This window comes from Thalassophryne amazonica, chromosome 17 (assembly GCF_902500255.1).
Source record: "Thalassophryne amazonica chromosome 17, fThaAma1.1, whole genome shotgun sequence".
Lineage (NCBI taxonomy): Eukaryota > Metazoa > Chordata > Actinopteri > Batrachoidiformes > Batrachoididae > Thalassophryne > Thalassophryne amazonica.
This window is the reverse complement of record NC_047119.1, coordinates 65,013,833-65,040,125: the sequence shown is the minus strand read 5'-3', so window position 1 is coordinate 65,040,125 and position 26,293 is coordinate 65,013,833. Positions and strand designations below refer to the sequence as shown.

General features: G+C 47.8%; 1 protein-coding gene across 5 annotated transcripts in view; it reads right to left on the bottom strand.

Moving 5' to 3' along the window:
* Window positions 1-20,842, bottom strand: part of tpm2 (tropomyosin 2 (beta)) — a 108,742-nt gene extending 87,900 nt beyond the window's left edge. For 3 of the 5 annotated variants that reach the window (XM_034191617.1, XM_034191618.1, XM_034191616.1), the window contains exon 1: window positions 20,616-20,842. In XM_034191617.1, coding sequence (XP_034047508.1) covers window positions 20,616-20,729 — 114 coding nt within the window. In that variant the 5' untranslated portion in view covers window positions 20,730-20,842. The remainder of the gene's footprint in view (window positions 1-20,615) is intronic. The other 2 variants (XM_034191620.1, XM_034191619.1) reach the window with 1 other exon arrangement.
* Between the last annotated feature and the right edge of the window lie 5,451 nt (window positions 20,843-26,293).

Genomic DNA, 26,293 nt, shown 5'->3' with positions numbered 1-26,293 from the left:
CTTCCTGTTAATTCTAGAATAGAATTTAAAATTCTTCTTCTTACTTATAGGGTTTTGAATAATCAGGTCCCATCTTATTTTAGGGACCTCATAGTACCATATCACCCCAATAGAGCGCTTTGCTCTCAGACTGCAGGCTTACTTGTAGTTCCTAGGGTTTGTAAGAGTAGAATGGGAGGCAGAGCCTTCAGCTTTCAGGCTCCTCTCCTGTGGAACCAGCTCCCAATTCAGATCAGGAGATAGACACCCTCTCTACTTTTAAGATTAGGCTTAAAACTTTCCTTTTTGCTAAAGCTTATAGTTAGGGCTGGATCAGGTGACCCTGAACCATCCCTTAGTTATGCTGCTATAGACTTAGACTGCTGGGGGGTTCCCATGATGCACTGTTTCTTTCTCTTTTTGCTCTGTATGCACCACTCTGCATTTAATCATTAGTGATTGATCTCTGCTCCCCTCTCCCTCAGCCCCAACCAGTCCCAGCAGAAGACTGCCCCTCCCTGAGCCTGGTTCTGCTGGAGGTTCTTCCTGTTAAAAGGGAGTTTTTCCTTCCCACTGTTGCCAAGTGCTTGCTCACAGGGGGTCGTTTTGACCATTGGGGTTTTTCTGTAATTATTGTATGGCTTTGCCTTACAATATAAAGCGCCTTGGGGCAACTGTTTGTTGTGATTTGGCGCTATATAAATAAAACTGATTTGATTTGATTTAACATGTGAAAGATGAGTAAAGAAGTAATCACCCGTGGTTGTCCCAGACACCCCCCCCCCCCCCCCCAATCTAATCCATGTAGACTAGTATGGAATATTTATTTATTTATTTATTTATTTCATTCAGTTCCTACCACACAACCAAAAATCATTCCAAAAGAAAACATAACAAACGTAACAATACTCCTGAATGAAAGGGGGTAGAAAGAAGCGAATTTATATTATCTACCCCTTTTTACAGAAGATTAATTTACAATTTAAATAATAATCACATTATTAACATTACAATCAGAATGTCTAAAAAAGGAAAATAAAATATACAGTAAAAGTATACATGTGGTTTCATTGTTACAACATCAGGTCGTATTTCTGAATCATATTAATTTTAACTGCCTTTTTAAATATATTGCTTGATTTACTCTGATGGACTACCCAGCAGTGGGGAATAAGTTTCATTACACTAGAAGTCTTTCAGAAAGCGCTGTAACTAGGTTTAAGGATATGATTCCTTCTTTATGTTCTCTAATGCCATATACCAACACAGTGCAGAGTAGCTACCTAAACTCTGTAAGTGAGATAGAGTATCTCGTCAATAGTTTTACATCCTCATTGAAGACAACTTTGGATGCTGTAGCTCCTCTAAAAAAGAGAGCTTTAAATCAGAAGTGCCTGACTCCGTGGTATAACTCACAAACTCGTAGCTTAAAGCAGATAACCCGTAAGTTGGAGAGGAAATGGCGTCTCACTAACTTAGAAGATCTTCACTTAGCCTGGAAAAAGAGTCTGTTGCTCTATAAAAAAGCCCTCCGTAAAGCTAGGACATCTTTCTACTCATCACTAATTGAAGAAAATAAGAACAACCCCAGGTTTCTTTTCAGCACTGTAGCCAGGCTGACAAAGAGTGAGAGCTCTATTGAGCTGAGTATTCCATTAACTTTAACTAGTAATGACTTCATGACTTTCTTTGCTAACAAAATTTTAACTATTAGAGAAAAAATTACTCATAACCATCCCAAAGACGTATCGTTATCTTTGGCTGCTTTCAGTGATGCCGGTATTTGGTTAGACTCTTTCTCTCCGATTGTTCTGTCTGAGTTATTTTCATTAGTTACTTCATCCAAACCATCAACATGTTTATTAGACCCCATTCCTACCAGGCTGCTCAAGGAAGCCCTACCATTATTTAATGCTTCGATCTTAAATATGATCAATCTATCTTTGTTAGTTGGCTATGTACCACAGGCTTTTAAGGTGGCAGTAATTGTTGTGTGGGCCGCTGAAGAGGAGGTACTGCTGGCCCACCACCACAAGAGGGCGCCCTGCCTGGAGTGCAGGCTCCAGGCACCAGAGGGCGCTGCCGCCTTACGGGAGCAGCCAGGGTGACAGCTGTCACCCATCAATGGACACAGCTGTTCCACTCAGCACGGAGGTATATCAGCAGGACGGCGTCTCCACCTCAGTGCCGAGATATCGCCTTGAGATCGAGGTAACCTTCTCTGCAAGCATATACTGTATAATCTGATAAAACTTGTTAAACCTTTCCAGGACAGCTGACTACCGAAAGCCAATCGCTTGGATAAGTACTCACCTTCCTGCTTTATTGTGACAAGAGGTGGAGGCGGCTTCTCCCCTCTCCGTTTACTGGGTGCTGTCGCATCCACACCTGTGTGTTTGTGCTCTCTCCCGCCAGCAGTACCGGATCCGACGAGCGGAGGCAGTGGCCACCTGGGAATTCGGGACTTGGCGGTTCCAGTACTTCTGGGGTTCGGTGGCAGAGGAGATCTGGGTGGTTCCGGTTCGACTAGGACGGACGTCTCCTACCTTCGAGCCTGCCCACACGCCACCAGCAGATTTCGGCTTAAACCCCACATTACTGATTGTTGTATTGGTTGTGCTCGTTTCACAACAGTAAAATTTGTTATTCACCTTTCTCCATTGTCCGTTCATTGCGCCCCTGTTGTGGGTCCGTGTACCTACACTTTCACAACAGGATATCTCGGCCAGTGTCATGGATCCCGAGGGGCGTCAACCGGCTGTTGAACGGCCAATGGAAGAACAGGGCGCGTCGGCGTCTTCGGGAGGGGTAATCGGTGAGTTGCAGCGGATCCTCACCGCTTTCACCACTCGGATCGATTTAATGACCGAGCAGCACGTTCTCCTAAACCGCAGGGTGGAGGCTCTCGCCGCACAAGTGGAAGCGCGCCCTCCGGGCGCCGCTGCGGCTCTCCCTCCCGAGGACCCTGCGCGTGATAGTGACGTTCCACTGGTCGTTCAACGGTCCCTTCCTCCGTCCCCAGAAGCTTACATAAGCCCTCCAGAACCGTACGGAGGCTGTGTGGAGACGTGCACGGATTTTTTGATGCAGTGTTCACTCGTCTTCGCACAGCGTCCCGTGATGTACGCGACTGATGCTAGCAAAGTAGCTTATGTAATAAACCTGCTTCGCGGGGAGGCACGCGCTTGGGCTACAGCGCTCTGGGAGCAGAACTCACGGCTCCTTCATACATACGATGGGTTTGTGCGGGAGCTCAGAACGGTGTTCGATCACCCCAATAGAGGAGAGACCGCTTCAACCGTGCTACTGTCAATGAGACAGGGGCGTCGGAGCGCAGCTGCCTATGCAGTCGCCTTCCGCATCGCGGCGGCGAGATCCGGCTGGAATAGCACTGCCCTCCGCGCCGCCTTTGTAAACGGACTGTCACTGGTCCTAAAAGAGCACCTGGTGGCGAAGGACGAACCACGGGACTTAGATGGGCTCATCGATCTAGTCATACGACTCGACAACCGGCTAGAAGAACGCCATCGGGAATGAGGCGAAGGGCGTGGCCAGGCACGCGTCGTCCCTCTCCCTTCCGGGTCCGACCGAGCTCCGCCCTCCCCACGCTCCTCTGTTCCTGCGCTCCGTGCGCCTACGGCTCCCCCTGCTGACGAAGCTATGGACACGAGCAGGGCAACATTTAGGGCACCTGGAGCACAAAGGAGGCGGGCCTACGGAGCTTGTTTTGTTTGTGGCTCGAGTGAGCATCTTGAAAGCGACTGCCCCGAGCGGTTAAACTCCAACGCCCGCCCCTAGAGACTGGGCCAGGGGTGGGCCGAGACATTCACGTGGGACACACCCACATTGCCACACGACTCCCAGTCACGATCCTGTATGAGGATTCAACCCTGAAGGCCCCAGCACTGGTGGACACGGGCTCTGAGGGGAATCTGCTAGACAGTAGATGGGCCAGGGAGATAGGGCTCCCTCTGGTGGCTCTTACCTCGCCTGTACAGGTTCGGGCACTAGATGGCTCCCTACTCCCACCGATCACGCATAAGACACCTCCAGTAACTCTGGTGGTGTCAGGTATCCACCGGGAGGTGATCGAGTTCTTTGTGACTCAGGCCACTTCCCGTGTGGTTCTGGGTTTTCCCTGGATGCTAAAGCACAATCCCCGGATCGATTGGCCGTCCGGGGTAGTGGTACAGTGGAGCGAAACCTGCCATCGGGAGTGTCTAGGTTCCTCGGTTCCTCCCGGCTCCCACGCTAAGGAGGAGGTCCGAGTCCCGCCCAATCTGAAGGCGGTGCCGGCGGAGTACCATGACCTCGCGGACGTGTTCAGCAAGGATCTGGCTCTCACGCTTCCTCCCCACCGCCCGTATGATTGTGCCATTGATTTGGTTCCAGGCAGTGAGTTCCCGTCCAGTAGGCTGTACAACCTCTCACGGCCGGAACGCGAATCAATGGAGACCTACATCCGGGACTCATTAGCTGCCGGGTTGATCCGGAATTCCACCTCTCCGATGGGTGCTGGTTTCTTTTTTGTGGGTAAAAAAGATGGCGGGCTTCGTCCATGCATTGATTACAGGGGGTTGAACGAAATCACGGTTCGCAACCGATACCCGTTGCCCTTGTTGGATTCGGTGTTCACCCCCTTGCATGGAGCCAGAATCTTCACCAAGCTTGATCTTAGGAATGCGTATCATTTGGTTCGGATCCGGAAGGGAGACGAATGGAAGACGGCATTTAACACCCCGTTAGGTCATTTTGAGTACCTGGTCATGCCGTTCGGTCTCACTAATGCTCCCGCGACTTTCCAAGCGTTGGTAAACGATGTCTTGCGGGACTTCCTGCACCGGTTCATCTTCGTGTATCTAGACGATATACTCATCTTTTCCCCGGATCCTGAGACTCATGTCCGGCATGTCCGTCAGGTCCTACAGCGGTTGTTGGAGAACCGCCTGTTTGTGAAGGGCGAGAAGTGTGAGTTCCACCGCACTTCTTTGTCCTTCTTGGGGTTCATCATCTCCTCTAACTCCGTCGCCCCTGATCCGGCCAAGGTTGCGGCGGTGAGAGATTGGCCCCAACCCACAAGCCGTAGGAAGCTGCAACAGTTCCTCGGCTTTGCTAATTTCTACAGGAGGTTCATTAAGGGCTACAGTCAGGTAGTAAGCCCCCTGACAGCCCTGACCTCACCAAAAGTCCCCTTCACCTGGTCGGATCGGTGCGAAGCCGCGTTCAAGGAGTTGAAACGGCGCTTCTCGTCTGCACCAGTTCTGGTGCAGCCCGATCCTAGCCGCCAGTTAGTGGTTGAAGTGGACGCCTCGGACTCAGGGATAGGAGCGGTGCTCTCCCAGAGCGGGAAGACCGATAAGGTCCTTCACCCGTGTGCCTATTTTTCCCGCAGGTTGACCCCCGCCGAACGGAACTATGACGTCGGCAATCGAGAACTCCTTGCGGTGAAAGAGGCCCTCGAAGAGTGGAGACATCTGTTGGAGGGAACAGCCGTGCCATTCACGCTTTTCACTGACCATCGGAACCTGGAGTACATCAGGACCGCCAAGCGGCTGAACCCCAGGCAAGCCCGCTGGTCACTGTTCTTTGGCCGTTTTGACTTCCGGATTACCTACCGTCCCGGGACCAAGAATCAAAGATCGGATGCATTGTCCCGGGTACACGAAGACGAAGTCAAAACGGAACCGTCGGATCCCCCGGATCCCATCATCCCGGAGTCCGCTATCGTGGCCGCCCTCACCTGGGACGTGGAGAAGACCGTCCGGGAGGCCCTGACCCGTGACCCGGACCCCGGAACCGGACCAAAGAACAGACTCTATGTCCCACCGGAAGCCAGAGCTGCAGTACTGGACTTCTGTCACGGTTCTAAGCTCTCCTGTCACCCTGGGGTGCAAAGGACCGTGGCAGTCGTTCGGCAGCGCTTCTGGTGGGCGTCCCTGGAGGCCGACGTCCGGGACTACGTCCAGGCCTGTACCACCTGCGCCAGGGGCAAGGCCGACCACCGAAAGACCTCAGGGTTGCTACAGCCGCTGCCCGTCCCACATCGCCCCTGGTCCCACATCGGCCTGGACTTTGTCACGGGTCTCCCGCCGTCCCAGGGAAACACCGTCGTCTTCACGATAGTGGACCGTTTCTCCAAGGCGGCCCACTTCGTGGCCCTCCCGAAGCTACCAACAACCCAGGAGACCGCGGACCTCTTGGTCCACCACGTCGTCCGTCTGCATGGGATACCATCAGACATCGTCTCCGATCGCGGTCCCCAGTTTACCTCGCACGTTTGGAGGAGCTTCTGCCGGGAACTGGGGGCCACGGTCAGCCTCTCGTCCGGGTATCACCCCCAGACCAATGGGCAGGCAGAGCGGGCCAATCAGGAACTGGAGCAGACACTACGCTGTGTGACAGCCGTGCACCCGACGGCCTGGAGTACCCACCTGGCCTGGATCGAGTACGCCCACAACAGTCAAGTGTCGTCAGCCACCGGCCTCTCCCCTTTTGCGGTGTGCTTGGGGTATCAGCCCCCCTTGTTTCCGGTGGTTGAGGGAGAGGTCGGTGTGCCCTCGGTCCAGGCCCACCTACGGAAGTGCCGTCGGGTGTGGCGTGCCGCCCGCTCTGCTTTATTGAAGGCCCGGACGAGGGCGAAGAAACACGCAGACCGGCGGCGGGCCCCGGCTCCCAAGTATCGTCCTGGGCAGGAGGTATGGTTGTCCACCAAAGATATTCCTCTGCAACTGGACTCCCCAAAACTCCAGGAACGATACATCGGACCCTTCAGAATCCTTAAAGTCATCAACCCCGCCGCAGTGAGGCTCCAGCTCCCGGCCTCGCTGCGGATCCATCCAGTATTTCACGTGTCAAGGATCAAGCCCCATCACACCTCACCCCTCTGTACCCCGGGTCCGGCACCACCTCCTGCCCGGGTCATCGACGGGGAACCGGCTTGGACTGTGCGCCGGCTCCTCGACGTCCGTCGAATAGGCCGGGGTTTTCAGTACCTGGTGGACTGGGAGGGGTACGGTCCCGAGGAACGCTCCTGGGTGAAGAAGGGCTTCATCCTGGACCCGGGCCTCCTGGCCGACTTCTACTGTCGCCATCCGGACAAGCCCGGTCGTGCGCCAGGAGGCGCCCGTTGAGGGGGGGGTCCTGTTGTGTGGGCCTCTGAAGAGGAGGTACTGCTGGCCCACCACCACAAGAGGGCGCCCTGCCTGGAGTGCGGGCTCCAGGCACCAGAGGGCGCTGCCGCCTTACGGGAGCAGCCAGGGTGACAGCTGTCACCCATCAATGGACACAGCTGTTCCACTCAGCACGGAGGTATATCAGCAGGACGGCGTCTCCACCTCAGTGCCGAGATATCGCCTTGAGATCGAGGTAACCTTCTCTGCAAGCATATACTGTATAATCTGATAAAACTTGTTAAACCTTTCCAGGACAGCTGACTACCGAAAGCCAATCGCTTGGATAAGTACTCACCTTCCTGCTTTATTGTGACAAGAGGTGGAGGCGGCTTCTCCCCTCTCCGTTTACTGGGTGCTGTCGCATCCACACCTGTGTGTTTGTGCTCTCTCCCGCCAGCAGTACCGGATCCGACGAGCGGAGGCAGTGGCCACCTGGGAATTCGGGACTTGGCGGTTCCAGTACTTCTGGGGTTCGGTGGCAGAGGAGATCTGGGTGGTTCCGGTTCGACTAGGACGGACGTCTCCTACCTTCGAGCCTGCCCACACGCCACCAGCAGATTTCGGCTTAAACCCCACATTACTGATTGTTGTATTGGTTGTGCTCGTTTCACAACAGTAAAATTTGTTATTCACCTTTCTCCATTGTCCGTTCATTGCGCCCCTGTTGTGGGTCCGTGTACCTACACTTTCACAACAGTAATTAAACCATTACTTAAAAAGCCATCACTTGACCCAGCTATCTTAGCTAATTATAGGCCAATCTCCAACCTTCCTTTTCTCTCAAAAATTCTTGAAAGGGTAGTTGTAAAACAGCTAACTGATCATCTGCAGAGGAATGGTCTATTTGAAGAGTTTCAGTCAGGTTTTAGAATTCATCATAGTACAGAAACAGCATTAGTGAAGGTTACAAATGATCTTCTTATGGCCTCGGACAGTGGACTCATCTCTGTGCTTGTTCTGTTAGACCTCAGTGCTGCTTTTGATACTGTTGACCATAAAATTTTATTACAGAGATTAGAGCATGCCATAGGTATTAAAGGCACTGCGCTGCGGTGGTTTGAATCATATTTGTCTAATAGATTACAATTTGTTCATGTAAATGGGGAATCTTCTTCACAGACTAAAGTTAATTATGGAGTTCCACAAGGTTCTGTGCTAGGACCAATTTTATTCACTTTATACATGCTTCCCTTAGGCAGTATTATTAGACGGTATTGCTTAAATTTTCATTGTTACGCAGATGATACCCAGCTTTATCTATCCATGAAGCCAGAGGACACACACCAATTAGCTAAACTGCAGGATTGTTTTACAGACATAAAGACATGGATGACCTCTAATTTCCTGCTTTTAAACTCAGATAAAACTGAAGTTATTGTACTTGGCCCCACAAATCTTAGAAACATGGTGTCTAACCAGATCCTTACTGTGGATGGCATTACCCTGACCTCTAGTAATACTGTGAGAAATCTTGGAGTCATTTTTGATCAGGATATGTCATTCAAAGCGCATATTAAACAAATATGTAGGACTGCTTTTTTGCATTTACGTAATATCTCTAAAATCAGAAAGGTCTTGTCTCAGAGTGATGCTGAAAAACTAATTCATGCATTTATTTCCTCTAGGCTGGACTATTGTAATTCATTATTATCAGGTTGTCCTAAAAGTTCCCTAAAAAGCCTTCAGTTAATTCAAAATGCTGCAGCTAGAGTACTGATGGGGACTAGAAGGAGAGAGCATATCTCACCCATATTGGCCTCTCTTCATTGGCTTCCTGTTAATTCTAGAATAGAATTTAAAATTATTATTCTTACTTATAAGGTTTTGAATAATCAGGTCCCATCTTATCTTAGGGACCTCGTAGTACCATATCACCCCAATAGAGCGCTTCGCTCTCAGACTGCAGGCTTACTTGTAGTTCTTAGGGTTTGTAAGAGTAGAATGGGAGGCAGAGCCTTCAGCTTTCAGGCTCCTCTCCTGTGGAACCAGCTCCCAATTCAGATCAGGGAGACAGACACCCTCTCTACTTTTAACATTAGGCTTAAAACTTTCCTTTTTGCTAAAGCTTATAGTTAGGGCTGGATCAGGTGACCCTGAACCATCCCTTAGTTATGCTGCTATAGACGTAGACTGCTGGGGGGTTCCCATGATGCACTGTTTCTTTCTCTTTTTGCTCTGTATGCACCACTCTGCATTTAATCATTAGTGATCGATCTCTGCTCCCCTCCACAGCATGTCTTTTTCCTGGTTCTCTCCCTCAGCCCCAACCAGTCCCAGCAGAAGACTGCCCCTCCCTGAGCCTGGTTCTGCTGGAGGTTTCTTCCTGTTAAAAGGGAGTTTTTCCTTCCCACTGTAGCCAAGTGCTTGCTCACAGGGGGTCGTTTTGACCGTTGGGGTTTTACATAATTATTGTATGGCCTTGCCTTACAATATAAAGCGCCTTGGGGCAACTGTTTGTTGTGATTTGGCGCTATATAAAAAAATTGATTGATTGATTGATTGATTTAGCTTCTTTAATTTCCTTGTTCAGATTATTCCATAAACTGACTCCCTTGATAGAAATGCAATGTTCCTTCAATTTGGTTCTGAATCTTGGTTTGTTAACTATCTCTGTTCCTTTTAAGTTGTACTGGCTTTCTCTTTTTTTCAAATTTGTTCTGGATGTTAGTTGGTAGTATTTTTTTTTTTTTTTTTTTTTTTTGTGAGCCTTAAACATTGTCTGGAGAATAGTGTAGTCAACCAGGTCATGAAATTTCAACAAATGTAACTGCAGGAATATTGGACTTGTGTGTTCTCTATAATGCCTCTGACTCATTATCCTTATTGCTCTTTTCTGTAAAATGAAAACTGAATGTGTGAATGTTTTGCAGGCATTTCCCCATATTTCAATACAGTAGGACAGATGTGGAACAATCATAGAACAGTATAATATATATAGTCCTTTCTCATCTAACATCTCTTTTACTTTGTGTAGTAGAGCAATCATTTTTAATAATTTATTCTTTGTATAGTTAATATGTGATTTCCAACTCAAGTTCTCATCAATCATGACACCCAGAAATTTTGTTTCCATCACTCTTTTAATTTCTACACCATCTATAATAATTGGTGTATTCATACTTTTTTCTCTATTACTAAATATCACGAAATTAGTTTTGTCAAAGTTAAGCGATAATTTATTAATGTCAAGCCAAGTTTTCATTCCCATGAATTCTTTTTTGACTACTTTGACCTGCCAGACATTGAATGTATTTTTTTTTAAGTTCTTAAGTTAGAATAAACACAGTAAAATCACAGAATTTGTAATCATTTGCTGTTGAGATCCTTTTCTCTCCATGATTCCAAAAAGCTCAGATCCTTCAGTTTTATTTAGTGATAAATTAATCCTCATACAAACTGTTGTCATCAACATGTTCTGTGTTCCACACACACACACACACACACACACACACACACACACACACACACACACACACACACACACACACACACACACACACACACACACACACACACACACACACACACACACACACAGAGGAAAGACCGTGATTCAAAGTGAATTCACATTGAGCCTTAAATCATCTGAGGAAAAGTACCACTGAGGATTACCTACAGTATTAAAATTCAACAGATCATCATCTGGACCAGATGTTAGAAGTTGCTTTGCTTTTGCTTGATGGTCAACATGGCAACAGCAATATAATTTGCCAGTCGCCACTCGACAACAATATGACTGCAAAACCCTGATTAAATTCTGCCTGATTTTGATTTTTTCAAAAAAATGTTGTTTTATCACCAAAACTAAATTTATAAAATCAAATTTGAAGTGTGCAAAGATTCCTAACAAAGTAAGTTTCCCCCCCTATTTCATTCAAGAAACTAACCAGTTATTAAGCTACCATTCTCAGGTAACAAAAAAAAACAAAAAAAAACCCAATGATGTCTTTGTTTGTATATGAAAAAACAGATTGTTACTGAGGATCACTCAGTCATAGTGTCAAATCCTGACAAAATACAGGAGGCCACTGAAAAATTTTATTTAGTTTTAGCCATAAAAATGAGTAATCTGTTTTCAAAGGTGAGTAGTGATCACACCTAAACCCTTTGATAAAACTTTCTATTTTGGGGGGGGGCGGGGTGCAGTTCCTGCATCCAATACTTCACATTTTCAAGGTGGATAATAATAATAATAATAATAATAATAATAATAATAATAATAATAATAACAATAAGTCAATTTGACCTTTTAGTCAATCAATCAATCAATCAATTCAATCAATCAATTTTATTTATATAGCGCCAAATCACAACAAACAGTTGCCCCAAGGCGCTTTATATTGTAACGCAAGGCCATACAATAATTACGTAAAAACCCCAATGGTCAAAACGACCCCCTGTGAGCAAGCACTTGGTGACAGTGGGAAGGAAAAACTCCCTTTTAACAGGAAGAAACCTCCAGCAGAACCAGGCTCAGGGAGGGGCAGTCTTCTGCTGGGACTGGTTGGGGCTAGTCATTAGTTTATGTTCCTTATTTTTGCACCGGCTCAACAAAGTCAATTCCTTGTATGAGAACAGGTACTTGGCAACAAAACCTGATTCTGATTCTGGACATTTGGTCATGTGCCTGCAGATGTGCACAGGTGTAATTAGGGTGCTCACAGGTGATGATGTGACAGTGTTACATGGAACAAATGCAATGATGTCATCACAGACATTTGTGCTTTGTAGAAGTCAAAAACATGTGTTGTCACTCCACATTATCACCAAAGTCCACTCATAACTTTGTGATCGCGTGGTGTCGGTGCCGTGATTTATGGGTTTGTTGGGTTTTTTTTCCAGCTGACGTCTATTTTGACACTGACAGTTTTTGTTATTTTGCCATCACTCTGGAGTTAAAATGGAACAATCATGTGACTGTAGTGTAGACTTGTAGCTTTAATTCAAGGGGTTCAACAAAAATACAGCATTAACTATCAGGAATTACAGCCGTTTTTAGACACAGTCCCTGCATTTTTCAGAGCCCATAAATAACTGGAAAAACTAAATACAAAGATTACTGCTCAAACAAATCAACACTTTTTGCAGCCAGTTTTCTTTTGACAAGTCGGGGGATGGATACATGAACATTTCCAAGTCACTGATTTGTCAGTTACACGGAAAATTCATGGAAAAGTCAGCGACAAATTGCCAGGAGGCTCGTGGGAGATGTAAGCATCGATTAGATCTGATTTCTTTTAGGAAAACTTTTCAATGCTCCACCATCGAGCTGTGACTGCTGGTGCAGCAGATAAAAGTTGCACAAGGCGCAGTTCCTCCAGTCACAGCCAAAGAAGCCCAAGAGTCCTTGAGAGTTGTCTGGGGGTGCCGATGGCTTCCCTCAGGAGCCCTTTTCTTACAGCAGTTCCCTCAGTTTTTGAGATCTGTCTTCTTTAGACAGACACAGACTTATCACACAGCAAATGAAGTCCACACTGTGAAAAAAAATCCATTGTTTTTAATGGAAAAATTCTGGTAGCTGTGGTTGCCAGGGGAATTCTGCAAAAATTACAATGAAAATATAAATGGTTTTACATAAAATGTGTAAATTTTACAGTTTAAACCTGTAATTAAAAAGAAAAACTAACATTAATGGTCTTTTCTTGTTAAATTAGATGTTATTATTTTTTTCTGCCAAATGTACACCTACAGTAAGTCCTCTTGGTTGCTCCCTTGATTTCACTCAGAGTTGCCACAGCAGAGCCAAGGTGGGTCTGCATGTTGATTTGGCACAAGTTTTACACTGGATGCCCTTCCTGATGCAACATCACATTACACGGTGAAATGTGGCAGGGGTGGGGTTTGAACCGGGAACCTTTGGCACTGAAGCCAAGTATACTAACCACTTGGTCACCACCCCTGATATGATCTTTATCTTATTTATTAATACTTATTACAATGCAAAATTAATCTGTTCTTTATTTTTGCATGTTAATAATTACAATGCAAATATGTGGAACACATAAGCTATTAATTATCTATTTAGAAGGTAAACTCTCCACAAAAGAGACACCTTGTTTAAATATCCTCAAACTGTAATTTAAACAGACACATCACCTCTTTTTCAAACCCTTAATTTACAGTATTTTACTGTATTTTTGAACATTCTTATCTGTAAAGTCTAAGACAATAGTAAGATTCAAATTAACAGAAAAAACATTATTTTAACAGTGTAATGTTGTAACTTTAACTGTATTGTACAGTTTTTTGTTGTGTGGGCCGCCAGAAGAGGAGGTACTGCTGGCCCACCACCAGAGGGCGCCCTGTCTGGAGTGCGGGCTCCAGGCACCAGACGGCGCAGCCGCCTCACAGGAGCAGCCAGGGTGACAGCTGTCACGCATCACCTGCAACAGCTGTTACCAATCACCTGATCAGCAGGGGTACATCAGCAGGACGATGTCTCCACCTCTTTGCCGAGATATCGCTCTACCTGGAAGGTAACGTTCTCAGCAGACTGTGTGATCTTTCGACAGTAACCTTTTGTGACTTTTGTGCATTGTATAGCAGACTCTTTTTCCAACAAGAGGTGGAGGTAGTTTGCCTGCCGTGTGGATTGCTGGGTGCAAACGGGCCCACATTTAATTGTTTTTTTGTTCCTCGCCAGCAGTACCAGGTCCGACACGTGGAGGCAGTGGCCACCTGGGAGTTCGGGACTTGGCGGCTCCAGTATTCCCGGGGTCTGGTGGCGGAGGAAATCGTGTGGTTCTGGTTCTACTTTGGACAGACGTCTTCTATCTTCGAGCCTGCCCACACGACACCTTTTGTGATTTGGCTTTTTGTCTATTGTTGTAATCTGTTGTGTTTGTTGTGCCCATTCACAACAGTAAAGTGTTGTTATTTGACTTCCTCCATTGTCCGTTCATTTGCGCCCCCTGTTGTGGGTCCGTGTACCTACACTTTCCCAACAGGATATCTCGGCCAACGTCATGGACCCCGAGGGGCGTCAACCGGCCGTTGAACGGCCAATGGAAGAGCAGGGCGCACAAGCGTCTGCAGGAGGAATTATCGGTGAGTTGCAGCGAATCCTCACCGCTTTTACGGCTCGGCTGGATCTGATGACCGAGCAGAACGTCCTCCTTAACCGCAGGGTGGAGGCTCTCGCCGCGCAGGTGGAAGCGCGCCCTCAGGGCACTGCTGCGGCTCCCCCTTCTGTCGATCCTGTGCGCAATAGTGACGTTCCACAGGTCGTTCAACGACCCCTCCCACCTTCCCCTGAAGCATACATAAGCCCTCCAGAACCGTACGGGGGGTTGTGTGGAGACATGCGCGGCCTTTCTTATGCAGTGTTCGCTCGTCTTCGCACAACGTCCCGTCATGTACGCGACTGATGCTAGTAAGATAGCTTATGTGATTAATCTGCTTCGCAGCGAGGCACGCGCTTGGGCTACAGCGCTCTGGGAGCAAAATTCACGGCTCCTTCTGACATATGATGGGTTTGTGAGGGAGTTCAGAACAGTGTTCGATCACCCAAATAGAGGAGAGACCGCTTCAGCCGTGCTGCTGTCAATGAGACAGGGGCGCCGGAGCGCAGCTGCTTATGCAGTCGACTTCCGCATCGCGGCTGCGAGGTCCAGCTGGAATAGCACTGCCCTCCGCGCCACCTTCGTAAACGGACTATCGTTGGTCCTGAAGGAGCACCTGGTGGCCAAGGACGAACCGCGGGATTTAGACGGGCTTATTGATCTCGTTATACGATTAGACAATCGGTTAGAAGAACGCCGTCGGGAACGAGACGAAGGGCGTGGCCGGGCACGCGCCGTCCCTCTCCCTTCCGGTTCCAACCGAGATCCGCCCTCCCCACGCTCCACGGCCTCTACGCTCCATGTGGTAACAGCTCCCCTTGCTGACGAAGCTATGGACACGAGCAGGGCCACATTTAGGGCACCAGATAGACAGAGGAGGCTGGCCCGCGGAGCGTGCTTTGTTTGTGGCTCAATAGAGCATCAAGTGAGGGACTGCCCCGAGCGGTTAAAACACCAACGCCCGCCCCTAGACACTGGGTTAGGGGTGGGCCAAAACATTCACATGGGACATACCCATATTGCCACATGACTCCCAGTGACAATCCTTTATGCGGATTTAACCCTGAAGGCCCCAGCACTGGTGGACACGGGCTCTGAAGGGAATCTGTTAGACAGCAGATGGGCCAGGGAGATAGGGCTCCCTCTGGTGGCGCTTACCTCGCCTGTGCAGGTGCGGGCACTAGATGGCTCCCTACTCCCTCTAATCACACATAAGACACCACCAGTAACTCTGGTGGTGTCAGGAAATCACCGGGAGGAGATCGAGTTTTTTGTGACTCCTGCCACCTCCCGTGTGATTCTAGGGTTCCCCTGGATGTTAAAACACAATCCCCGGATCGATTGGCCGTCCGGGGTAGTGGTTCAGTGGAGCAAGACCTGCCATCGGGCATGTTTAGGTTCCTCGGTTCCTCCCGGTTCCCAGGCTAAGGAGGAGGTCAGAGTCCCGCCCAATCTAGGGACGGTGCCGGTGGAGTACCATGACCTTGTGTATGTGTTCAGTAAGGATATGGCGCTCACCCTTCCCCCCCACCATCCGTACGATTGTGCCATTGATTTGGTTCCAGGCGTTGAGTTCCCGTCCAGCAGGCTGTACAACCTCTCACGACCTGAGCGCGAATCAATGGAGACCTACATCCGGGACTCTTTAGCCGCCGGGTTGATCCGGAATTCCACCTCCCCGATGGGTGCAGGTTTCTTTTTTGTGGGTAAAAAAGACGGCGGACTTCGTCCATGCATTGATTATAGCGGGCTGAACGAAATCACGGTTCGTAATCAATACCCGTTGCCCCTGTTGGATTCAGTGTTCACGCCCCTGCATGGAGCCCAAATATTCACTAAGCTAGATCTTAGAAATGCGTATCACCTGGTTCGGATCCGGAAGGGAGACGAGTGGAAGACGGCATTTAACACCCCCTTAGGTCACTTTGAGTACCTGGTCATGCCGTTCGGCCTCACAAACGCCCCCGCGACGTTCCAAGCATTAGTTAATGATGTCTTGCGGGATTTCCTGCACCGATTCGTCTTCGTATATCTGGACGATATACTCATCTTTTCTCCGGATCCTGAGACTCATGTCCGGCATGTACGTCAGGTCCTGCAGCGGTTGTTGGAGAACCGGCTGTTTGTGAAGGGCGAGAAGTGTGAGTTTCACCGCACATCTTTGTCCTTCCTGGGGTTTATCATCTCCCCCAACTCCGTCACTCCTGATCCGGCCAAGGTTGCGGCGGTGAGAGACTGGCCCCAACCCACTAGCCGTAGGAAGCTGCAACAGTTCCTCGGCTTTGCAAATTTCTACAGGAGGTTCATTAAGGGCTACAGTCAGGTAGTTAGCCCCTGACAGCCCTGACCTCACCAAAAATCCCCTTCACCTGGTCGGATCGTTGCGATGCCGCGTTCAAGGAGTTGAAACGGCGCTTCTCGTCTGCACCCGTTCTGGTGCAGCCCGATCCTAGTCGCCAGTTAGTGGTTGAAGTGGACGCCTCGGACTCAGGGATAGGAGCTGTGCTTTCCCAGAGCGGAGAGGCCGATAAGGTCCTTCACCCGTGTGCCTATTTTTCCCGCAGGTTGACCCCGGCCGAACGGAACTATGACGTCGGCAATCGAGAACTCCTTGCGGTGAAAGAGGCTCTTGAAGAGTGGAGACATCTGTTGGAGGGAACGTCTGTGCCATTCACGGTTTTCACTGACCACCGGAACCTGGAGTATATCAGGACCGCCAAGCGGCTGAACCCCAGGCAAGCCCGCTGGTCACTGTTCTTCGGCCGTTTGACTTCCGGATCACCTACTGTCCCGGGACCAAAAACCAGAGATCAGATGCCTTGTCCCGGGTACATGAAGATGAAGTCAAAGCGGAGTTGTCGGATCCACCGGAACCCATCATCCCGGAGTCCACTATCGTGGCCACCCTCACCTGGGACGTAGAAAGAACCGTCCGGGAGGCCCTGGCACGAAGCCCGGACCCCGGAACTGGGCCGAAGAACAAACTATACGTCCCACCAGAAGCTAGGGCTGCAGTCCTGGACTTCTGTCACGGCTCCAAGCTCTCCTGTCATCCAGGGGTGCGAAGAACCGTGGTAGTTGTCCGGCAGCGCTTCTGGTGGGCGTCCCTAGAGGCCGACGTCCGGGATTATATCCAGGCCTGCACCACCTGCGCCAGGGGCAAGGCTGACCATCGCAGGGCATCAGGACTACTCCAGCCGCTGCCTGTGCCTCATCGCCCCTGGTCCCACATCGGCCTGGATTTTGTCACGGGCCTCCCGCCGTCCCAGGGTAACACCACCATCCTCACGATAGTGGACCGATTCTCCAAGGCGGCCCACTTTGTGGCCCTCCCGAAGCTCCCAACAGCCCAGGAGACAGTGGACCTCCTGGTCCACCACGTCGTCCGGCTGCATGGGATTCCAACAGACATCGTCTCCGATCGCGGTCCCCAGTTTACCTCGCAAGTCTGGAGGAGCTTCTGCCAGGAACTGGGGGCCACGGTGAGTCTCTCGTCCGGGTACCACCCTCAGACCAACGGGCAAGCAGAACGGGTAAACCAGGAGGTGGAACAGGCCTTGCGCTGCGTGACTGCCGCACACCCGGCAGCCTGGAGTACCCATTTGGCCTGGATCGAGTATGCCCATAACAGCCAGGTGTCTTCAGCCACCGGCCTCTCCCCTTTTGAGGTGTGTCTGGGGTATCAGCCCCCGTTGTTTCCGGTGGTTGAGGGAGAGGTCGGTGTGCCCTCGGTCCAGGCCCACCTACGGAAGTGCCGTCGGGTGTGGCGTGCCACCCGTTCTGCTTTGCTAAAGGCCCGGACGAGGGCAAAAGCCCATGCAGACCGTCGGCGGACCCCGGCCCCTGCGTATCGGCCAGGGCAGGAGGTGTGGTTATCCACAAAGGACATTCCCCTCCAAGTGGACTCCCCCAAGCTACAGGACCGTTACATCGGCCCCTTCAAGATCCTTAAGGTCATCAGTCCAGCCGCAGTGAGGCTTCAGCTTCCGGCCTCACTGCGGATCCATCCTGTGTTTCATGTGTCCCGAGTTAAACCGTATCACACCTCACCCCTCTGTACTCCGGGTCCGGTGCCGCCTCCTGCCCGGATCATCGATGGCGAGCCGGCTTGGACTGTACGCCGGCTCTTGGATGTCCGTAGGATGGGCCGGGGCTTCCAGTATTTGGTGGACTGGGAGGGGTACGGTCCCGAAGAACGCTCCTGGGTGAAGAGGAGCTTCATCCTGGACCCGGCCCTCCTGGCCGATTTCTACCGCCGCCACCCGGACAAGCCTGGTCAGGCGCCAGGAGGCGCCCGTTGAGGGGGGGGTCCTGTTGTGTGGGCCGCCAGAAGAGGAGGTACTGCTGGCCCACCACCAGAGGGCGCCCTGTCTGGAGTGCGGGCTCCAGGCACCAGAGGGCGCAGCCGCCTCACAGGAGCAGCCAGGGTGACAGCTGTCACGCATCACCTGCAACAGCTGTTACCAATCACCTGATCAGCAGGGATACATCAGCAGGACGACGTCTCCACCTCTTTGCCGAGATATCGCTCTACCTGCAAGGTAACGTTCTCAGCAGACTGTGTGATCTTTCGACAGTAACCTTTTGTGACTTTTGTGCATTGTATAGCAGACTCTTTTTCCAACGAGAGGTGGAGGTAGTTTTCCTGCCGTGTGGATTGCTGGGTGCAAACGCGCCCACATTTAATTGTTTTTTTTGTTCCTCGCCAGCAGTACCAGGTCCGACACGCGGAGGCAGTGGCCACCTGGGAGTTCGGGACTTGGCGGCTCCAGTATTCCCGGGGTCTGGTGGCGGAGGAAATCGTGTGGTTCCGGTTCTACTTTGGACAGACGTCTTCTATCTTCGAGCCTGCCCACACGACACCTTTTGTGATTTGGCTTTTTGTCTATTGTTGTAATCTGTTGTGTTTGTTGTGCCCATTCACAACAGTAAAGTGTTGTTATTTGACTTCCTCCATTGTCCGTTCATTTGCGCCCCCTGTTGTGGGTCCGTGTACCTACACTTTCCCAACAGTTTTTGGTATTACAGTTTTTCTGCATTTAAACTACAGTCATTTGTAAATTCTATAATGGGATTATTTTAACATATGTGCAGAGGTGGGATGAGGTCACCATCAAGTTACTCTCAAGTCATGACTCAGCAAGTCCCAAGTCAAGTCTCAAGTCAGCTTGCTAACAGTTGGTGGTCATTATGACTTGAGACTTGACTTGGGACTTGCTATGACTTGAGAGTAACTTGATGGTGACTTCGTCCCGCCTCTGCATATTTGTATTGTTAGATTAACAATTCAGTTTCTTTCTACATTTGACAAATTATTGCTGTCAATTAAGCACGACTCCATTGTTTTTCTTTTCACAGTTTTTTATGTTGTGATTTTATAGGATTTCCCTGTTAATTTCAGACTTTTTTTTACAGTGCAAGACATAATCACTGATAAACTGGCTGTAAAAGTGATGATTTGTATAAAAAGTAACACTTATGTAATGTGTATACTTAGTTTGTCCATTTACTTATGACCTCTAAAAATGGAGGAGCTGTGTGTAAAAAAAAAAAAGACCCCCCATCCACCCCAAAATATTAATATCGAAGAAAAACTGAGCCTCACCCCAATCCATCCAACACACACACACACACACACACACACACACACTGCAAAAGAATAAAGTGAGTCATTCTTATTTTTTTGGGGGGAGGGGGGGTAAGAATTAAAAACATATATATTTAATGATAGTTTATCTTTCTCTTCTCTTTTGTTCATCCAGTAGAAAGTCAGTGATTTTTTAATTACTATTAATTATTCACATAGACTTTATGCAACAAGCACACTTCTAATTTTGACAACCTCAAGGCAGAGAAAAAAAAAACCCTGGAGAGGGGGGGCGCTCAGGCAGGCTCTTAAACAGTTAATGCAATATTTTTGTCAAAGCCCTTGAATTAAGGCTTAAGTGTACAGTACAGGTACAGCTTTACCCCAAAAATGCTCCATTGTGGTGTTGTAGAGAGGCAACATCACACAAATGTTACTGACCGTCCAAATACTTCTAGACCTGACCGCACCTGTACATTCACAGAGAAATCTGTTTTTCACTGTGAATTCAGTTATTTTAGTCTCAGGAAGCCAATAAGCTGTCTGCCTGAGTCACAGTGACTGATGATGCATTTTACTTTAATTTCCAGATTTTCTTTTCTGTCTGTCCATCTGTTTGTGAAAAATAGATTTGGAAAAATCAAAGTATTTTAAATGTATTTCAATCGAGTTGAATGAGGATCTTTGATTCGGGGAAGAATGACGTGTTCGATCTGCCTCTGATGCTGAGGTTGGTTCTCATCTTTTCCCTTTCTGATAACCTGCCTTATGACATCATAAAGGTGCTCTTAGTGACACCGTCAGAGCTCCTCTGACCTGTTTGCATTTGTCCTCCGCTCCCTTCTTGTCCGCCTCCGCCTGCTCCGCCCGGTCGATGGCGTTCTCCTTGTCCAGCTTCAGCATCTGCATTTTCTTCTTGATGGCCTCCATGTTTGCTTCAAGTTCTGATTCACGACCAGTAGCAGCAGTCCGGACAGCAGCGCGCGTGCAGCTCGACTGAGCGGCTCGCGGAGAGCTCGAGGAGGGAAAACCAGCTGCGCGAGAGCCCTGCCGGCGCGCGCGCGCAGGCTCCACCGGGGACGTTTCCCATGTTTGGTCAAGGGGGTGTGTCCGTGCGTGCGCGCGCGTCCGTCTACCTGTGTGTGTGTGTGTGTGTGTGTGCGCGCGCATATTTTCATAAAGCTTTAATCAAACGACGTTTGCAAATCAAAGTCGCAGTGTTTTAAAGTTTTTGTACTACTAAAAGAAAACACTTCAGAGAATGATTTAGTATTTCAGAACTGACATTAATAAGGATCAGTGATAAATAAAATGTATTAGAACGCATCTTCAAGTAAGAATGTAACTGTTTTTATGCACTGTGAACTTTTCATATCACATTAGAATTTCACCAAAAAAAGAAATGAATACAATGTGAACAAAATTTAAAGTGTGGCTGGAAGTATCACAGTATGAAATGTTTTGTACAGAACATGCCATTAAACTTTTATTAATGCAACAAAAATATACAAAATTAAAAACAAATGTTCATGTTTTTACTCGATGAAGTAGATGCATTATTTTATTTTTGCCTTTCTTTTTGGGGAGGGTGGTTTTGATCCAGAAGCTCTGAATAAATTCAAGAATAGAAAATGTAACTGTTATGTGCAGACGCAGGTTGAGGAGCGGACCAACGTCTGACCAAACCCAGCGCTAAATAACCAGAAAGCGGTTCCACAAACAAAACGATTTTTATTTCCCCTCCAGTGCAATAATTAGTGTACAACATAATTTTTGGTTTGTCTGGCGGAGTGAAGGACGGCGCGCTCTCCAGCGCCCAAAGGATCGAAGCCTCGGCGCTTCTGGACTCAGATTCACCGCCAAACACCCCCAGGTGGACACGACAAACTGACTCTGTGAAGGATGGAAAAGGTGAGGTAAGTCAACAGAGCTACAGCAAATATCTTTCAGAGGCACACACCATCAGCAACACATTCAGGTCTGAATTTAAGCTTTATGTAAATGAGCAGCTTCTCACAACAGGTGGAGGATCATCAGTCCGTACGCCACGGCAGTGAGAAGCGAGCTGCACAATTCTCATCAATGTTCAAATATACTGCGTAACAAATGCCAAATTACTATTAACGATTCATTCAGACAATAATCACCTCTGATGTGTGCTGACAGCATGCGTCCCTCACCCGTCCTCCTTCACAGGCACGATGTGTCAAACCCTGGCGCGGTCCTCAGCGTCTCACAAATGAACATCACAAGGTCGAGTTCTCGGCAATTCTGCTTGAACCACTCATGGCTTTAAATGCAGAACGCCATCTCATTATCTGCTTCAGCTGAAAGTCTTAAGTTTATACGTGAGCATCATCCACAGGTGCTGCGAGTCAGTAGGCCTGCACGTGAACATCCTCCACAGGTGCAGCTAATAATGTTGATGAGGGTGAAGGACTCTTCTGCAGCACCTTCTCCACAGACAAAAAACAGTTTGCATACCACCTGGAGAGCAAAGAAAGAAAACAACACAAAAACATCAAGCCAAACCCCCCAACACACAACAGTAACAGGATATTTGTGTCTGTGGTACAAGTGTTCTAACTTTTCTTGTTTATATTTTGAGCCTGATCACTGTGGATTTTTGAGGTGCCGGTACAATACTAATATTAGGGAATAAAAACATTTACAATACAGATATCTGCCTATATACAAAAGTGTGGATTTCTTTTGAACATTGACCAAATATAAGAGAACGAGCCAAGTGCCCACCCCAACGTGGGTTTGATTCAGAGACTGAAATTAAAACTTTATTTTCACCGACAAAGCTATCACCTCCCACTCATCCTGGATTCCTGCTCAAGATGAGGCAGCTCATTTACAGCACTTTGTGCACAAGAAGTATTGCACCTCGCGTGCGCAGTGGTATTTCTGGACTATAAGTACACACTATTGGCTACAAAATGGGTCTACTACTCTGATTTGATTAACAAAAACAAGTATAACTCAAAGTTCATTTTTGACACGCTGGCAACACTTATTCAAGAGCGACCACCTGTAAGTCGTTCTCCATTTACTGCTCAAGATTTCTTAGATTACTTTGAAAAGAAAATAGATGAGATTAGGTCAAATACAACCCCTGGCAAAAATTATGGAATCACCGGCCTCGGAGGATGTTCATTCAGTTGTTTAATTTTGTAGAAAAAAAGCAGATCACAGACATGACACAAAACTAAAGTCATTTCAAATGGCAACTTTCTGGCTTTAAGAAACACTATAAGAAATCAGGGAAAAAAATTGTGGCAGTCAGTAACGGTTACTTTTTTAGACCAAGCAGAGGAAAAAAAAAAAAAAATGGAATCACTCAATTCTGAGGAAAAAATTATGGAATCATGAAAACAAAAGAACGCTCCAACACATCACTAGTATTTTGTTGCACCACCTCTGGCTTTTATAACAGCTTGCAGTCTCTGAGCATGGACTTAATGAGTGACAAACAGTACTCTTCATCAATCTGGTTCCAACTTTCTCTGATGCTGTTGCCAGATCAGCTTTGCAGGTTGGAGCCTTGTCATGGACCATTTTCTTCAACTTCCACCAAAGATTTTCAATTGGATAAGATCCGGACTATTTGCAGGCCACGACATTGACCCTTGTGTCTTTTTTGCAGGAATGTTTTCACAGTTTTAGTTCTATGGCAAGATGCATTATCATCTTGAAAAATGATATCATCCCCAAACATCCTTTCAATTGATGGGATAAGAAAAGTGTCCAAAATATCAACGTAAACTTGTGCATTTATTGATGATGTAATGACAGCCATCTCCCCAGTGCCTTTACCTGACATGCAGCCCCATATCATCAATGACTGTGGAAATTTACATGTTCTCTTGGTTTTGCTCCCATTTTGTATGAGATGAACTCAAAGATCTAAAACTTTTTCCACATACACAATATCGCCATTTCCCTCAAATATTGTTCACAAACCAGTCTAAATCTGTGATAGTGAGCACTTCTCCTTTGCTGAGATAATCCATCCCACCTCACAGGTGTGCCATATCAAGATGCTGATTAGACACCATGATTAGTGCACAGGTGTGCCTTAGACTGCCCACAATAAAAGGCCACTCTGAAAGGTGCAGTTTTATCACACAGCACAATGCCACAGATGATGCAAGATTTGAGGGAGCGTGCAATTGGCATGCTGACAGCAGGAATGTCAACCAGAGCTGTTGCTCGTGTATTGAATGTTCATTTCTCTACCATAAGCCGTCTCCAAAGGCGTTTCAGAAATTTGGCAGTACATCCAACCAGCCTCACAACCGCAGACACGTGTAACCACACCAGCCCAGGACCTCCACATCCAGCATGTTCACCTCCAAGATCGTCTGAGACCAGCCACTCGGACAGCTGCTGAAACAATCGGTTTGCATAACCAAAGAATTTCTGCACAAACTGTCAGAAAACCGTCTCAGGGAAGCTCATCTGCATGCTCGTCGTCCTCATCGGGGTCTCGACCTGACTCCAGTTCGTCGTCGTAACCGACTTGAGTGGACAAATGCTCACATTCGCTGGCGTTTGGCACGTTGGAGAGGTGTTCTCTTCATGGATGAATCCCGGTTCACACTGTCCAGGGCAGATGGCAGACAGCGTGTGTGGCGTCATGTGGGTGAGTGGTTTTCTGATGTCAATGTTGTGGATCGAGTGGCTCATGGTGGCGGTGGGGTTATGGTATGGGCAGGCATCTGTTATGGACGAAGAACACAGGTGCATTTTATTGATGGCATTTTGAATGCACAGAGATACCGTGACGAGATCCTGAGGCCCATTGCTGTGCCATACATCCAAGAACATCACCTCATGTTGCAGCAGGATAATGCACGGCCCCATGTTGCAAGGATCTGTACACAATTCTTGGAAGCTGAAAATGTCCCAGTTCTTGCATGGCCGGCATACTCACCGGACTTGTCACCCATTGAGCATGTTTGGGATGCTCTGGACCGGCGTATACGACAGCGTGTACCAGTTCCTGCCAATATCCAGCAACTTCGCACAGCCATTGAAGAGGAGTGGACCAACATTCCACAGGCCACAATTGACAACCTGATCAACTCTATGCGAAGGAGATGTGTTGCACTGTATGAGGCAAATGGTCACACCAGATACTGACTGGTATCCCCCCCAATAAACCAAAACTGCACCTTTCAGAGTGGCCTTTTATTGTGGACAGTCTAAGGCACACCTGTGCACTAATCATGGTGTCTAATCAGCATCTTTATATGGCACATTTGTGAGGTGGGATGGATTATCTCAGCAAAGGAGAAGTGCTCACTATCACAGATTTAGACTGGTTTGTGAACAATATTTGAGGGAAATGGTGATATTGTGTATGTGGAAAAAGTTTTAGATCTTTGAGTTCATCTCATACAAAATGGGAGCAAAACCAAAAGTGTTGCATTTATATTTTTGTTGAGTATAAATCTCATTGGAACGGCAGCAAACAAAAGTTCCAGCATCATCACCTTGCCCAATGCAGAGTCGAGATTCATCACTGAATATGACTTTCATCCAGTCATCCACAGTCCACGATTGCTTTTCCTTAGCCCATTGTAACCTTGTTTTCTTCTGTTTAGGTGTTAATGATGGCTTTCGTTTAGCTTTTCTGTATGTAAATCCCATTTCCTTTAGGTGGTTTCTTACAATTCGGTCACAGACGTTGACTCCAGTTTCCTCCCATTCGTTCCTCATTTGTTTTGTGTGCATTTTCGATTTTTGAGACACATTGCTTTAAGTTTTCTGTCTTGACGCTTTGATGTCTTCCTTGGTCTACCAGTATGTTTGCCTTTAACAACCTTCCCATGTTGTTTGTATTTGGTCCAGAGTTTAGACACAGCTGACTGGGAACAACCAACATCGTTTGCAACATTGCGTGATGATTTGCCCTCTTTTAAGAGTTTGATAATCCCTCTCCTTTGTTTCAATTGACATCTTTCGTGTTGGAGCCATGATTCATGTCAGTCCACTTGGTGCACACGCTCTCCAAGGTGTGATCACTCCTTTTTAGATGCAGACTAACGAGCAGATCTGATTTGATGCAGGTGTTAGTTTTGAGGATGAGAATTTACAGGGTGATTCCATAATTTATTCCTCAGAATTGAGTGAGTCCATATTTTTTTCCCTCTGCTTGGTCTAAAAAAGTAACCGTTACTGCCACAATTTTTTTTCCTGATTTCTTATAGTGTTTCTTAAAGCCAGGAAATTGCCATTTGAAATGACTTTAGTTTTGCGTCATGTCTGTGATCTGCTTTTTTTTTCTACAAAATTAAACAACTGAATGAACATCCTCCGAGGCCGGTGTGATTCCATAATTATTGCAGGGGTTGTATATCCCAGCATGGCTTATTCCAGGCAGCATGGTGGCTTTAGTGGTTAACACTGCTGCCTCACAGTAAGGTCATGGATTCAATTCCCCCACTGTGGCATTCTGTGTGGAGTTTGCATGTTCTCCCCAT